Source organism: Callithrix jacchus, chromosome 4 (genome assembly GCF_049354715.1).
Source record: "Callithrix jacchus isolate 240 chromosome 4, calJac240_pri, whole genome shotgun sequence".
NCBI lineage: Eukaryota > Metazoa > Chordata > Mammalia > Primates > Cebidae > Callithrix > Callithrix jacchus.
The window spans coordinates 60,854,390-60,871,094 of record NC_133505.1 but is presented as its reverse complement, the minus strand read 5'-3'; the positions used below and the strand labels follow the sequence as shown (position 1 = coordinate 60,871,094).

Genomic DNA, 16,705 nt, shown 5'->3' with positions numbered 1-16,705 from the left:
GACAGGACAGCCTCCACAGCAAAGAATTATCTGGCTCCCAGTGTTCATAGTGCCATGGTTGAGAAACCTTGATGTGTATAGTCCAAGCCACCATCATCTCTTGCCTGGACACTGAATATCTTTTTTCTAGAAGCAGATTGTTTCTACTCTTGTACCAGGGTGTGAAAGGCTCTCCCACCCCAATCCATTTTCTGATCAGCCAGATGGATCTTTTTTCTTTTTTTGAGATGGAGTTGTGCTCTCACCAGGCTGGAGTACAGTGGTATGATCTCAGCTCACTGCAACCTCTGCCTTCTGGTTTGAAGTGATTTTCCTGCCTCAGCCTCCCAAGTAGCTGGGATTACAGGCACCTGCCAACACACCTGACTAATTTTGTTTTTTTTTTAGTAGAGATGGGGTTTCACCATGTTGGCCAGGCTGGTCTGGAACTCCTGACCTCGTGATCCACCCACCTCGGCCTCCCAAACTGCTGGGATTACAGGCACCTGACCTGGATCTTTTAAAACAGGAATAAAACCATATATTTCTGTGGTTAAAGCCCCCATCACACTTTCAGTGAAATTATTTTTTCCTCCCCACTCATGTGATCTGGGCCTTGCCAGCCTTGCTGGTCTCATCTCACTGTCTACAACCCCCCTTTTGTCTCCTCTGCCCTAACACTCCTGGCTGTTCTGCCTCCTGGGTTTTGCACTGGTGGTTTCTCTGCTCAAGGGCTCCATCCCCTGCCATCTTATGGCCAACTCCTTCTTGCCATCCAAGTCTCTGCCTGAATACCATCTCCTTAGAGAACCCCCCCACCAATTTGCATTTTCTGCACTGTGCTGGTGCTTTTCTTGTTTGTGTATCCTCTGTTTCTCCCACTGCATTCTGAGTTGCTTGCTAGCAGGCACCATGCTCACTACTGTATCCCTGGTACGGTGCCTAGGACATACTAAGTGTCCACTAAATGTTGGCTGTGAGAATGAGTGAATGAACTGCAAATACATCTTCTCTCTCTAGCCTTCAACATTTTTTTAAGTAATGAATTGATTGTTTTAATAAATACCATAAATTATTATTTTTTAAAAACTGAACAATATAGAGAAGTTCACAAAAGCAAATTCTTCCCACCAGAAATAACAGTATTATTTTGGTGTTTGAAACATTTCTCTGCCTATATAGAAGTAGAACAGTGGGAGTGTGGCTGGACCACCAATAATTTTACTGGAATGTCAGCCTTTAACTTTTAATCTACCTTTGCTTGACTATTCATTGTTCAGGGAAAAAAAGAAAATAACACTCCACTGGAGAAAGCAGAATGGGCTGGTGTTTGGTCTTCCCTGTCTGACTTCTTGTCATAACGGACTTCATATTAGACCAAGTAGAGGGAACGTTCTTAACACTGGTGCTTGTACCAGGACTGGTTTCTACTAACAGACTAGTTGCTTTAGAGCAGATTTTTAGAGCATGGTTTTTCGGATGGTCAAGTAGTATAAGATATGTCTGAATCTGCATAGCACTTGCCTGTGCTGTGTCTGAATTCTGCTCTTTTTGTGGTTCTGTTTGTTCATCTCCCAAAAGGAAGGCTGCTGGGGAAATAAGAGGAATTTCTCCACCTTGTTGAGGCTTTGCTTAGCTCATGAGTGGACTTGTAGAATCAAAAGAGAACAAAGTTTGGAAAGCCTCTCCAGACCATCCACTGAGGCCTATCCATGAATGGGATTTGGGGTGGGTTTCAGGTCTTATTGGGTCACACTCGGCCCCCTGTGGACTCAGGTGCTTTGTGTGGCTAAGCTTGGAGGGTGCCCTAGCCCCAGTCCTCCCTCAGACAGCTGCCTGGACAGAGGTCTGGAAAAGGCTGTTCTCAGAGCAGTGAGTCATTTTTCCTCTGGCTCCCACTGCTCTCCTCCCCCGACCCCTTTCCTCCTCCAGTCCCAGTGGACTGGACATTCACCAGCAGGCAATATTTTTCTGGGGGAGTTTCTTTGCTTGTCGGCTTCAAAGTTCTGACCTCTCTATCTCTAAGTAAGAGGCCAAGCCAAGGGTGTTTCTGTTTAAAATCACGAGATTGTCTGGGCTTTACATTGCTCTCAGTGCTGCATTTATTGGCAAGTCCTTTTTTTTTTTTTTTTTTTTTTGGCAAAACTTTCTCTCCCACCTCAGTTTCAGAAGTACCATTTTTCCTGTTAAGTACATTGCTGCTTTCTTTAGGAAGAGACATTCTCACCTCTCTGATGTCACTGGAATGAGGTAGCCTAGGGCAGGAGAGCTGACGAAGGCAGGCGTGTGCGTGACAGAGAGGGTGGGTGGAGATGATAGAGGCAGTGTGTTTGAAAGAGCTCGCAACTGTCACCACCGCCACGCATGGCATCTCCTGAGTGCCTCGATTCTTCCACTTTTATTCCTCAATCTGCGCGTGACCCAGGGAGGAGAAAGGAGGGCAGTGGTAGTGAGAAGTGAGCCCGTGCAAGTTCAAGGTAAGATCATTTCCTTCTAATCCAGGTGACTATGAGTATAGTAGTAGACAAGTGATTGGACCTATCAATTAGGTTATTGTGCTCATGGAGGCCCAAGTTTGTGGGATTAGGGCTATGGACTTTACCTGAAAGACATACTGATAGATCAAAGGGCATTCAGTGACTCAAAGGTGGTTGGATCAGCCCTCACTTGGAAATACAACTAAAGATCCTAATGGACAATAACCTAGAATGCTTCTTACTCAACCCTATTGGCCTCATTCTGAACACTGCACAACCTCTGCCCTTAATCCCAGTGTGAACATTTGAGATTCCCAGCCTTCTCATCAAAACCAGCAGCTCAGTTTATTTTCTGATTTACTGAAGCAACCTAGCCTGAAGTTATTAGACCAGAAGATTCATGGCCCAACTCAGATTTCAGCTGTGCTACTGAAAAACTCTCTCATTTCAGGAGATCCTTCCTATCTGTTTCTTCATTTACCTGTTTCTAAAATGAGGTTATCCTAATGTAACCTGCTCTGCCTTCTCTGTGTGACAAATAAGAGCCCTTCAGAAGAGAGAAATTGTGTAAAGCATTCATCATTTATTCAAGCAGCTGCACTACTGTAGTGTCAGCTGACTCTTGCTTGTGGTAGATTGTTTCTTCCTGTGTTTTGTAATCTTCGATTATAAATTCATCTTTACCAAGGTTTTATCTGTGGGAATCCTGAGATCCTTGGATGAGGGTATGTCCCTAGGGTATTGCTGGTCCACCACACTATTAATACTAATTTCTTAGCTTGGTGGCTTTTGGATCACACAGGTGGTATATTTCAACTCCAAACTCAGAGTGAGCCTGAGGTTGCAGATTTTTAGAATAAATGGTTTTGTTTTCACCTTGAGTATGGGCTGAGCAGACATCTTCATTTCCCTGTGTTGGTCAGCAAACACTTTCTAGTCTTTCCTTTCTCTGAGGTTGTGGCCTTACAGTGGGCCTGATCTTATACAAGGGTCTCAGGTTCCACCTTCTAAAGCACCATCTTCTGTTCTCACATGAGCACAAAAACCCTGGCCCTGTGAGTAGTGCCTTCTGGGCTGCTACAGTGTCACCTTACTGCTCTGCCTTTTAGCCTCCCTCTCCCTTTGGGTCCCAGAGGGTTTCCCTTTCTTATTGTGAGCTCAGTTTGGCATTTAAAAGAATATTCATTAGACTTCATCTAGTGTTTCTAGATGTTTTGTGATGGGATGTTTTCATGTACCTCCTTCACCCCATATAAGGTGCTGGGCTAGATGTTAGAATTCTAAAGATGGGCAAGAAAAGGCCCTAGTGCGAAGGGGCTTGCAAGAGTAATGAAAACAACTGGCAGTAGTGACAGTGTGGTGGATGTCGAGGTCAGCTGCGTGGTGAGACCTGCAGGGTCCTGCCATGCTTTTTATTCAGTGGGATGTGAAAAGCCCAAGTAGACTCTTCATGTTTCCAGTGGGCGGCGATTCTGGCGATTCTGGATTTGCTTATTCATTATAGAGGCATTTCCTGAGCGCCTGCATGCCAGGCACAGGGCTAGACCCTGGCACATAAACTATCCCATTCATTTCCAACAATAATTTTGTGAGGATGGGTATTTCTATTTAATTTTGCAGATGAGCCAGCTGTGGTGTAGGGAGACTCATTAGCTTGTCAGACTCATCTTCAGATGCAGGTCTTTAGACCTCAGAACACAGCCCTTCCTACTCCAGCTTCCACAATAAAGAAGCCAGCCAAGCACCAGGGGTCCCACACAGAGAAGTTCTCTGTTTTCACATTTCCTGTTCCTTCCTCTTTCTGTCAAGTGGGGGCTGGATGCATCCCCTACCCCTGGACCAGGCCCAGGGCCCCAGCAGGTCTCATGTCCATATCTCTAAATGGTATCTCTTCTCACCCACTGCAGGAAGGCTACTTAACAAACCCAAGAAGCCTCTGGGAGGACTACCCGCATGTGCACCTCCCGTGAGTATTCTTGTGACTCAGCCCCAGGGAGGAGCGAGCAGGCCCACTGCCTTCCCGTCCCAGAGTGTGGCCAGAACACCATAGGCCCTGCTGACCTGACGAGCAGATCATGCCCTGAGCCTATTGTGGATGATAGACTTGTTTGGAAGCCGCTGCTTCTCAGCATGCTTGACCGGAGAATCCCAGATGAAAGACCATCTGTGCTGGCTCCCATCACGGAGGTGTCTCAACTGCACAAGACAGATAGAGAAGTGGACCGTCTCCCTCCATAACGCCCCCTGACATCCACAGAGCATCTTTCCTTCTGGCCTGCTATGGCTGGTGCTCCATCAGAGCCAGCATCCTCTGCCTCTTAAGATGCTGCCAAGAGAGCAGTTTACCCCGAGGGCAATACCTGGGCCTGTCTCCCTCAGGAAGCCATCCTTTGCCTTTCCGGAGATCATTTTGTTTGTTTTTGAGACGGAGTTTTGCTCTTGTTGCCCAGGCTGGAGTGCAGTGGTGCAATCTCAGCTCACTGCAACCACCCCTTCCCGGGTTTAAGCTATTCTCCTGCCTCAGCGTCCCAAGTAGCTGGGACTACAGGCATGTGCCACCATGCTCAGCTAAATTTTGTATTTTTAGTAGAGACGGGGTTTCACCATGTTGGCCAGGCTGGTCTCAAACTCCTGACTTCAGGTGGTCTACCCGCCTCGGCCTCCCAAAGTGCTGGGATTACAGGCATGAGCCACGATGCCCAGCTGCCTTTCCTGAGACCTTTAAGAGCAACAATAGCAAAGGATGTAGGGCTGAGTTAGAACTTTCCCTTGCTACTTAGAGCCGTTCGTTGTTCAGTGTATTTGTTGGTCCTCGTCTCCATCAACAGTGCTTTGTAATCTCCCTTTTCAAGGCTGAAGGATTCCTCCTTCTCTATGCTTTTTTAATCATGTTTGTTTCTTTCCGTGGACTTTCCGTGTCCCTTTTAGTGGTCTTGTATGTGGAACAAGGGCATGGGCCAGCAGAGAAGGCAGGGTCCCAGGCTCAGGAGGCAGCGGTCTCCAGCCTCACTCCGTTGCTCCTGGACCAGCTCCTTACAGGCAGAATCTTGGCCCATGCTTTTCCCTACCATGCTTGGCCAGCGCCTGCAGGGATACTTTTCTCTATCCTGCCCGTGTGACTTGCCCCCTTGTCTCCAGCTTCCAGGTGAAGTTTTTCTACCTATGCCAGCTGGCCTACTGGCTGCACGCACTTCCTGAACTATACTTCCAGAAGGTACGGAAGGTGAGTGCTCACTTCTCCCCCTTCTTGGAGACCATTCATTCACCACTCCTCTCCTGCTATTCCCAGTGGTGCCTCCCTTTCCTCCAGAAGTGTGGAGTGTTGGGTGGTGATAGGAATATGTTGGGGGTGAGCAGCATACTGAGTCAGCTCTTGGAGAAGCCCCATGTAGACCCCCATGGGTGTTGGCCACCAGTGTCAGTTTCTTGCCTGCCTCTTCCACCAGACATATGACTTTGGAGGAAACCCAACTCTGATCTTCTGGATGTCAAAGGAGAGGTCTTTGCCATTTCTATAGTTTTTATTTTTGCTTTTTATAATTTCCCTCTGAATTATTTCCAAGAGCCTTCTTCCCCAGTCCCTGTCTCTTCTTTCTCAATCTAAACCTTGCCTTCTGACACTAGACCCAAGGCTGCTGAAATTGGGAATGGACCTGACTACCCTTGGAATTTCAGCAGGCTGAGGCAGTGGGACTGTGGGACTCATGGGACTTGTGGGACTGGTGGGACTGGTGGGACATGGGAGTGTGTGTTAAAGTAGCCGAGAGGAGCCTGTCCCTCTCTCATCCCCCTCCACTCCCCCTGCTCAATTTTTTCAATCTTCAGTTGGGGCATTAGCAAATTTACCATATGCTTCTCTTGTTTCCAGGAGGAAATTCCCCGCCAGCTCCAGTATATTTGCCTGTATCTGGTGCACATAGCTGGAGCATACCTCTTAAAGTGAGTGAGACCATGGAGCCAGCCAGATTGCGTTGCCCTTTTATGTCCATGCATCTATCCACACAGTCATATAATTATCAGGCATTTATCGACACCCTCTCTGTGCCTAGCAACACGCTAAGACTTGGCAATACAAAGATGATCATGAAACATTCTTTATCTTCAGTGGTTCATTCTAGCCTGAAGAGACAGTCATAGACATAGGTAAGGACAGTTCAGTGTAATAAGCCCCATAACATGGTATGTATCATCTGCTCTGCAACCCAGAATAAGACCCTCAACAGAGAAAGCCAGGAAGACTTCCAATGGATGTTGGCCTTAGAACCATGGCTTTGCAGCTTGAAGGCCTCCCAAAGCTATGCTCTTGCCTCATGGCGTCCAGCACAAACACTGCTAAAGCGCGTAGCCCTGGAATTCCCTTCCTTTTGATTTGTAATGAGATGGAGACTAGGTCTCCCTTGGTTGTTCTAGAAGCAGAAAGAGTTGCTATAATGTTCTTGAGAGCCTCTTTTATCAAAAGAATGATACTGATGTTATTAAGCTATGTCATTGACAATTTGGACTTTTTTTGAGCTTTATCCATGCAGTAAAGGAGAACACCCTGCACTTTCTCTAGGCTGGCACTTAGAGTGGCACTCAGACAGCTCACTGTCTGGAACTTTTTGCCGAGGTGCTTGGAATCCCAAGGCACGTTGTCTCCTAGGTCGTTGTAGCAGGCATCCTGTACGAATGACTGACTTGGATTAGTAAGATTCAGGCGGGGAGGGAGCTCTCAAACTCTTCCTCCTGTCTCTGGAGGCCTGTGGCAGCATCCGTTCCTGGATGGGTCTTTGAGGGCTGAAGGCTGTCTGGTGATGCCAGCTTTGCCCTTGTGTTGGATGCTCGTATGTCACATGCATAATGGGTCTAAGAAGTCAGTATGCACTGTCACCATAGCAGTAGCAAGGACCGGGGAGAATGTACAAACAGGACCACACAGAAGGAGCACTTTCTGCTTCTCTATGTACCTTGGAGCTCTGAAGACTTGGACAATGGAAAGTCAGACAAGAACACTTTATATTTTTATACTCAGAGCTCAGCAAACGTGTTCTGCGCACCTTTTATGTACTTGGTTCCAGCCTAGGGGATGAGTGCAAGGTGCTGAGCACTGTGAAGGGCTGTGCTAGGGTTGCTGTGGGAGCAGGCAAGGGCATCTGACCGAGACAGGACAGCTGAATGGCCAGGGGATTGGTATTAGGAAAAACGTCTTAAAGGTGTGACAGCGGAACTGAATCCTAAAGGATGGGGCAGAGCCATCCGGGGAAAGTGGGAGTGAGTGGAAAACAGAGCCCAGCCAGCACGGGACAGCCTGAGCCAAGATGCGACGGCCTCTGCTCCACGCGACCTCTTGGCGGGAATGTAAGGCTAGTCTTTTTCCCCCCAGCCTGAGCCGCCTGGGTCTCATCTTGCTGCTGCTGCAGTACTCAACTGAGTTCCTCTTCCACATGGCTCGACTCTTCTACTTTGCAGATGAAAACAATGAGAAACTGTAAGTGGGGCTGCTGCAGGCTGGTCTGCTCAGAGGCTTGGGCAGGGCTTCCCCCTGAGGCCTGGATGGTTGGAGGGTTCTTCCCTGGGTGCACACTGCCTGCTTACCTGCAGGCGGTGCCCTCATGTTTTTTTTCTGGAATATATCTCATCCCTCAAGCACTTTCCCCAGCCACCCTTGAATCCTCTTTCCACTCAGAGTCTCTTCTGGAGAAGAGGGTGAAGGTTCCTTCAAGGGCTCTAAAGACTGATATCCCTCTTCTGCCTCTGTGAGCAGGTTCAGTGCCTGGGCTGCTGTTTTTGGGGTTACCCGCCTCTTCATCCTCACCCTTGCCGTGCTGGCCATTGGCTTTGGACTGGCTCGCATGGAAAACCAGGCATTTGACCCCGAGAAAGGGAACTTCAACACTTTGTTTTGCAGGTGAGTTGGGCAGAAGTCCAAGGTGATAAGCCAGGGCTTCCTGAGTACCACAAGGGGCCTCCTGAACTTGGCACAGCCTCTGCAGAAGGTCTGGAGGCAGCAGACCCTTTAGTCTCCCACATGCTGTTATTTAGCTGGAAATCTCTGGATATCAGGCCTGAGGGGAGAAGAGATAGCAGCTTCTGTTTCCATCCAAACCATCTCCCCCCCCGGCCCTGGTTTGCTCAGACTGCAGTCCAAATAGGAATCCCTTACACTTGTCTGGCACTTCGTGGCACATAGAGGCATGACACCCAGTCTCTCAGTTGATACCATTCTCCTATTCTTCTGTGTGGGTGCTAAAACCATGTGCTCAGTGGCTTGACCAGTGGCCTTCAGTACCCATGAGAAGGCAGTGAGGAAACCACTGTTTCTCAGAGCCCCTAGGCCCAGGAGATTGATTTGTCCAGGGTTGTCCCACTTTTAAGTGACATGCTAAATGAGAAGCCACTCTTCCAGAAATTCATTTGAATTCTACCAATATTTGTGGAGCTTATATTAGTTTTGTTCTGTGTGATGGGTGCAAAAGAGACACACAGAGCCCTCCCGCAGCATGTGAGTAGTGTGATTGTAGAGCTGGCTGTACGTCCATCACCGCTTCCTTCCCTTCTCCCTGACACATGTGACGTCTGCTGGATCAGAGACTGACGGAAGCACACACTCTTCCTGGTGATAGTGGCAGTATTGGAGAGGGCCGGTGGTGAAGGTGGAGGTGATGAGCCATGGGAACTGCAGGGCCTCCGGCCCTGGTTCTCCCCCGTACTACCTAGCACCAAGGCTGTGAGCCCAAGCCCCAGCCTAAGCCCACCCCTCTGCCCTGCTGCAGGCTCTGCGTGCTGCTGCTGGTGTGTGCCGCCCAGGCCTGGCTCATGTGGCGCTTCATCCACTCCCAGCTGCGGCACTGGCGGGAATACTGGAATGAGCAGAGTACAAAGCGGAGAGTCCCTGCTACACCCAGAGTACCAGCCAGGCTCATCAAGAGGGAATCTGGTGAGTGCCAGGGCCCTTGGCAGAGAGCAGAGCCAGGGAAGTCTGTCTGGGATGGGTAGGAGGAGCCAAGGCGATGGGCTTCTTGGGCGCTCCCCAGACCAGTCCTGCCAGCTTCTCCTTCCTCAGGGCTGGGGCTCCTAGCTCCTGGACTAGCACGTGGCTGGGCATGGGCCAGGGACAGACTGTGGGTGGGGCTAGCCCTAACTAGGCTGGGAGCCCTGGCCACTGTGGGGCAGGGCAGTGGCTGGGTGGGGAACTCTGGCAGGAAGCGTGTCCTCAGGGTGGCTTCTGGACCCCAGCCAAGTGCTGCTGCTGCTGCCGCCCATTCTCAGTGCCGGACAGTGGCTATGTCCTCACCTGCCCTTTTGTTGTACATCTCAGCCTGCCCCTGCCTCCCAACTTGCTGGTTCCTCCTGTCTCCCGGAGTGACTCACAGTGACACAGTGCTAGGTGGGGGGCAGGGGTGGGACACCCACTTCTTTGGCCCTGCACACACTCCAGTCATCACCCACCTTCAGCAGGTCTCCAGGCCCTGCCAGCCCTGCACGTTCTGCCCAGCCTGGGGGCCTGTCTGCACCAGGCTCTGCTTTCTGACTCACCTGCTTTTCTCCAGGCGGCCACCTGCTTGGCAAAGGTTCATGTGTTATGTGTTTGAACCAGACACGCGCGCAGCTGGGTGTGTCACAGAGTCAGGCCTGGCTGGTGGGGGAGGCACGGAGCATAAGACTGCAGCTAGTACCTCTGACTTTGAGCAGGCGCATAGAGGTATTTTGAACAATAGAAAGAGCACAGTTTTTCTGCCAGAGCAGTGTCAGGCATCCTCCCGAGGCCTTGTTCCTGCAACCTCTCGTCTCCCTCCCTTCTGTTGCCACTGCTCTGGGAGTTCTTGCTGAATTGGAAATGGGCTGACACCTTGCAGGAGCCTAAGAGGAACTGAGGACAGTGGGACTGGGACAGCATCTAAGTGATTCCGGCGAGTATCTAGCCCCGGTTTCAGGCTTGGGCTGGCTGGCCTCTTGCTGTTGCCGAGTTACTGTGTGTCATCCCAGGCCCCTCCTGCTAAAAGGGCAGTCATCAGAGACCAAGCCTCTCAAACAAGGCCACTTGTCCAGGGCCCTGGGGAAGACAGGATCGTCCTGGGAGCTGTCTGCTGGCTTCCGTCTGCTGGGTTCGGCTGCAGCCCAGCACCCCTTTGGTATATCCACATGTAGCAGCAGGGCTGCCTGGGCCCCTTCCTTGGCCTGGCCCCACCCTCCCCTCTCCTGCCTTAGTTCCAGCAGAAATACCATGTATGCTTGTCTCTCTCCACTTCCCAGGTTACCATGAAAATGGAGTGGTGAAGGCAGAGAACGGAACCTCCCCACGGACTAAGAAACTCAAGTCTCCCTAAGGCCAAAGTGCTAAGAACAGGAATCCTCTTGGTGGGGGCCCAGCAGGGCGTGAGGAGCCCAGGCCCCCTCCCTCCCTCCTCCTTCCTGCCTGTGATGTTCCGTCTCAAACAGCCAAAACCTGTCTTTCAGTGGGGGGTTTCTCTTTCTTTCTTCTTGGCTTTCTCTTCTTCCAGAAACCATTTTCAATAAAGCCAAAAAGCTTTCTCTTTCTCCCCTCAGGCCACCTCCTGTCCTCACTCCTGTCCTGTGCTGGCTTTTCCAGAAGCCCAGGTTCTCATGGCTGTCATCTTTCTGCTTGCCTGTCTCTTCCCTCATGGATGCTGCTTTTTCTTTTTACTTCCTAATTTCACCTTATCTTGCCATTTTTCTGTCTCATTTTTACAATGGGAGGGGAGCTAAGATTGCAGTCCTGTCTGTCGGTCCCCAAGGACTTGCCGGTCAGAAGCCCGGGGCCGGTAGCAGGCCCTCGGTGGTCCGCATGTGGATGGGCAAGAAGAAGCGAGAGCGGCCCTCTCGGATCATAGTTTCCTTGGTGCTGATTAACTGGCGAGATAGCTGATTCCAGTCCTGCATGTACCATCTTGAGGCACAGCAGCCACTGCTCGTTGTATATGCCAAGGCATTTGGCTTTGGGACGTGACAACTCAATCCAGAAGGATGGTGTGAACTCAGTTGGGTCCCGTGCCTCGAGCGCTTACCAGTGGCTGACTGCGGATTGGAAGCCAGCCTGCTGTCGTTGTGTGGGGGAGGTGCTGAAGGAGGACGAGTCTTCCCACTGCTTAGAGCCAGAGCAGAGCAAACTGCGCAGCAGGCTCTTCCAGAAAGGTAATGGTGGCAGAACCCATGGAGGAGTCGACCTAGGCCTTTTTCCAGCAGTCCCAGCTGCCGTTGCTTTTTCAGCCATTCACAAGCATTCAAAACCAAACCAAACAGCAGTTCACAAACCTGCCTGAGATATGCTGGTCCTCACCTGCAGAGCCAGCCAGCCCTGTTAGGGGCCAAACTTACTACCTTGACTTCATCTCTAGCTGCAGAAACACTAAGCCTCAAGGGCTTCAGCCCCATGCTGGTCCCTTGATGTCCAGGGAGGGTCACCTGGACCACTGTCCATCTGGCCGCCCTTGTTGAGTGTTCTTTGGAATTGTCATTTGTTGAGCACAGCTACAGCATTTTAGACTGCATGAAACCATGACTGACTGAGAATCACTCTCTGGGTAGATAATAGGTGGCTTTCTGGCCCCTTCTCTCACAGATTCTTTCCTCTCCCCTCCACCTACAGACAAGGCCTCCAAGTCCTTATGGTGCCTTGTGAGGACTTTTAGAAGGGGCGTTCAGCTTTAAAAAGTTCCCAATTAAGGCCAGGCGTGGTGGCTCATGCCTGTAATCCCAGCACTTTGGGAGTCTAACGCAGGTGGATCACTGAGGTCAGGAGTTCAACACCAGCCTGGCCAACATGATGAAACCCTGTCTCTACTAAAAATACAAAAAATTAGCCGGGCGTGGTGGTGGACATCTGTAATCCTAGCCACTGAGGAGGCTGAGGCAGGAGAATCACTTGAACCTGAGAGGCGGATGTTGCACCATTGCACTGCAGCCTGAGCAACAAGAGTGAAACTCCTAAAACAAAAGAAAACAAAACAAAAAGGTCCTAATTAAGAACCTCTGAACTCTGTCCTGAGACGAAGTGCAGTCGTTTTTGGTAGGTGCAGGAATAGTAGTGTCATTTGGTATACTGATCCTTTCTGACCTTACAGTAGAAACCAAACCTTGGATTTTATTCAGAAAAGGAGAAATGGGTCTCTTCATCAAAGCAACTCCTCTTCTCCAAGTCATTTACATCACAGATAAATTTTCACTTCCCAGTAACTGAAGGATTTGTTTCCTACCATCATTGGAGACCTTCATCTCTCTCCACGATAAGGTTGCAGAAATGGGAAGAACTACCTATGGTTGCTTTTGATTACCTTTAGGAAGTGAGACAGTGTGTTTGAAAATACACATTTCTCATTTCTCCATCTCCTTTCCTGACATTTCTCTGGGCTGCTCAGCAGAACCATGGGTAGAAGGGCAGTTTGGTATCAACACAGCAGACCTGATCTGGGATCCCTTAACCATTTCAGTCAAACAGCCCTGACCTAGGCTGTAACTGAGTTCAGCCTCCCCACCTTGCCTGGGAACTGCAAATGGAGTGTTCAGCCAGCAGCCTCCTAAACCCACCTTCTTCCCCCATTAGCCTAGAACACCCATCCTGCATGCTCTCCAGGCGGTGTCATTGGAAGGGCTTTTCACATGCAGGAAGCCTCTTTCAAATGAGCCCAGGTTAAACTTTTGAGTTGTGCCTTCAACAAATATGTGTGGCATGCTTGGTTGTGCCAGATGCTGGTGAGGTAGTGGTGAGCAGAGCAGCTGAAGTCTTGCCATCAAGTAACCTTCATTCTCGTGCATGTAGGTTTCCGTTGCTCTGTCCCAGACACTTGCATGCCAGAGACGCCACAACTTCATGTCCCCTGTCTCTTGGAAGCTCCCCGTGCTCCCAGTGTATCATGCCTTGGATGTGGTACCACCAGCCCAGTGGCCAGGGTCAACTTAGGCTCTCTTCCTCAGTGTATTTAGGGTTTATTTTATGTAAAACAAAAAAACTGAGACCATGAGTGGGGCTGGCATCTTGCCAGCCTGGGCTTCAGGGATGTTTGCTGGGGGGCTGATTAGAAGGTAGTTGTAGGTTGCTTTGTCACCCCCTCCCCACCAGCCTCCCTGCCGTGTTTATTTCATAGCAGAGCCAAGTCTGGCAGATTGACACAAACTGTGTTGTCAGAGCTGAAATAATTCCACTTCATCCTATGAGCTTGTTGGGCTAGCTTGTTCTAATTTTGGCCACTTTGGCTTTTTCTTCAGTTTTATGCATTCTCTCCTGACCCAAAGTGCCAAGCCATCTGTGAAGGCTCTGCCAGACACCTCCAAGCTTGAGAGCGCAGCACCATGCACTAAGAGCAGGAGAAAAGACGTAACCTACCTCAGCAATTGTGGCCTCTCAACAGCCCTGGATAGCTTACATTTGTGGGGAAGCCAACAGACGCAGTGGGAGGACAGGGAGGTGGCGCTGGTGGACCAAGGATCCGTGCTGCTGGTTCCCCCTCCTTGGAGGTGCAATGATGGGAGTTATTTTTACCATCTGGGCTTTGATAGCTGCACTATTAATAAATTGCATGTGCTCCTTTTGAAGGCAGGGGATGGTTCTGGGCGAAAGGGGAGCAGGCTGAGCCAGGAGTGGAGCTACTGTCCTCCCTTTCAATTCAATTCTAATCCTGTGTGTGTCTGGACCCGGACCAAAATGGTTGCCGAGACACTTGTCTGTCCATGCCCCAAGGCATAATTTCCCAACATTTAAGAAACTCCAGTAGACACCTCTGCCCTGGCCACCTTCACAGATGCTTCTCTTGACCGGAAACCCTGGGACCCTAAGAATTCCTGAAGCTTGGTGTGGGTATGTGTTTCTGGGGTCTCTTTTAGGACCTCCTTCCCTACCCCTTGACCTTTTTTCCTAAGCAGCTAATAAGAGGTTGGGTGAAAGAATCCCAAGATTCCACAACGAAAATCTTCCGTGGATGCTTTAATCAGAAGTGGGTTGCCGACCCCCTTGTTCCTAGAGAAGGCCTCAGCTTGGATTTCCTTTGTGTGCTTCAGCCTTCCTAGCTGGTATTTCCTAGGCCTGAAATGAGAGCTGGAAGGTCTGCACATAACTAATTTTCTCGCCTAAGGGCCTCTGGCACCAGTGCACAGACTTCAATTCTTGATGTTCTAAAGCCTCTGTCCTCTAACAAGGAGCAATGAAAGCTTGTGAATCACGACAGTGGGGTGGTCTTCCTCCCTCTGCCTTCCGAGCTAATGGCTCTTTTCCTCAGGAATAGACTCTAGGGATTATTGGAGGATTAGTTGTTGTCAGATGACTGGAAAACCTAGATAAGATCCCACTCCAGCCCAAGGTCGTCCCAGTGAGGAAGACTTTACCACCTTCTCACTGCCCCACTTCTCCCATGAGTATTAGCTCCACCTCGCAAAGGCTGAAGACCAGTTAGAGCTGCCTCACTCATACTGAGTTCCCTGGATGAGCAGAGCCATGAAGAGGGCTGGGATTTGTACCCTCCTGGGAGCCTTCCATGCTCGGCAACCCTGAAGAGTTTTGGTCCCAAGCAGATTGTGTGTGTGTGTGTGTGTGTGTGTGTGTGTGTGTGTGTGTGTGTGTGTGAATAAGTGCCTTACTTTGCTGTGTGGTTTTCACTTGTACTCTGTGGCCAGCCCCTAGCTGCCAGGGCTCTAGGGCTGTTTGTCACAAGCAGCCAAGGACACCATACCTCAGTAGACTTAAATATAAAAGGGACACAGATTGTGACAGTTTCGCCTCATGTTTCAAAGTTGCTGCCCAGCATTAGGGTCTGTGGTGTGTTCTCTGTTTTGTTTTGGTTTCTTCCTTGTCAGTTCTCTTCTGGCCCAGCTGGGTGGCTGTGGAAGTCAGTGAGGTGGCCCAACCACAAGCATACCTATTAAGGGAAGCCCAGAGCTTCCAGCTCCCACCTTGAAAACTCCCCTCTGGCCCCACATAGCAAGCCCTGCCACTCCGCTTCTCCATTATTTTCCCCACCCCTAGATTTTTTTTTAAAGGCACACTTACCATAACCTCTTAGTCTGTTTCGCTTCCCATTCAATCCAAAGTTTATATGATAAAGGTGTTTACTTTTACTTCCCAGTCTCAAGTGCTAACACATACATGTCTATTGCAGAACTGTTCGAGCTCTTAATTCAGTGTTACCTTGTGTTAGTCGCAGCAATCCTATTGCCTGCCCACCTTTTTCTCGCTCTTCCGGGTTGTGCAATAACTCTCCCAGCCAGTGGTCCTTTCCACAGCCTTTCTGTCCCTTAAAACGCCCTGCAACTGGGGGAGAAATGGGACCCGTGGGAGGGGTAGTCAACATCCCTTACAGAAGAAATAGTAGTTGCTTTCCTTTTGTTGCTGTCATTCTCGTGATCCTAGGTGGGTTTCTGTGGCACTCTCGTGGAACATGTAGCATCATCTTAGAAGTCTATTATTTTAAAAATCTGTTGAAGAGGAAAAAACCATCCTCATGATGGGGCTCAAGTCATTGTCCAGGAATAAGATCTGTTGTGGTGCCCATGACATCACCGTCACTCTGCCTAAAAGCATTCCAGAGCTTCTTGTTCATGGGGAAAGAAAGGATATTTTGCCAAGCAACAGCCACAGGTGAGTAGCCCTGTTCACCTGATAGGCTCTGGCTGTGACAGTAAATACAATACCATGGTTTCCTTGGGTGCAGATTTGAGTGGTCATGTGATGAGACTGTAAACCTCACTTTTCAGTTCCTCTGTTTTAAAAAAACATCTGAAGGATGAACTAAGGCTGCTGGTGCCCTGAGCAACTGATAATGCAAATGTGGACAAACTGTCTCTCTGTTTTCTACTCTAGCCTGTTCATATGGACCAAATTTCAGCAAGGAACTCAAGGAAAATTTGTACCTGGCGTATTTATGCTTTCATGGAAAAGGGTTGGGGGGAGGGGTGTCTTTTTACTTTTGGTGAACTTTTTTTCAAAATCATTTTTCCACGGTTTCTGTCTGGTTTTAAAACAAATTACAGTTTTGTATGGATTTTTAAAATGTACATTTTGAAACAAGTGATCAAATATTTTCTGAAATAACAATAAAAGGCAGAGAATTATTGGAATAATTGTCTCATAATTTCCTTGACATGCTTTTACGTGAATGTTTACATTTGCTTAAATGAGTTTGTATGAGTTTTAGCCCTCACGTCTAATATTTTTCACTATATTAGTCATTTCTTATATAGCTTGACCCATATTTGTCCATTGTAGTGATATGAATTAGGGAATTCGAATTAAGAATGGAGAGAAAGTGTTATATCAAGTGCTG

The 16,705-nt window shown here is 49.2% G+C and overlaps 1 protein-coding gene across 1 annotated transcript in view; it reads left to right on the top strand.

Moving 5' to 3' along the window:
* Window positions 1–16,499, top strand: part of TRAM2 (translocation associated membrane protein 2) — a 78,413-nt gene extending 61,914 nt beyond the window's left edge. The window contains exons 5-11 of the mRNA XM_035295886.3: window positions 4,364–4,422; window positions 5,595–5,679; window positions 6,325–6,395; window positions 7,819–7,923; window positions 8,200–8,343; window positions 9,209–9,372; window positions 10,689–16,499. Of these exons, the coding sequence (XP_035151777.1) occupies window positions 4,364–4,422; window positions 5,595–5,679; window positions 6,325–6,395; window positions 7,819–7,923; window positions 8,200–8,343; window positions 9,209–9,372; window positions 10,689–10,762 (702 nt within the window). The 3' untranslated portion in view covers window positions 10,763–16,499. The remainder of the gene's footprint in view (window positions 1–4,363; window positions 4,423–5,594; window positions 5,680–6,324; window positions 6,396–7,818; window positions 7,924–8,199; window positions 8,344–9,208; window positions 9,373–10,688) is intronic.
* Window positions 16,500–16,705: the final 206 nt, after the last annotated feature.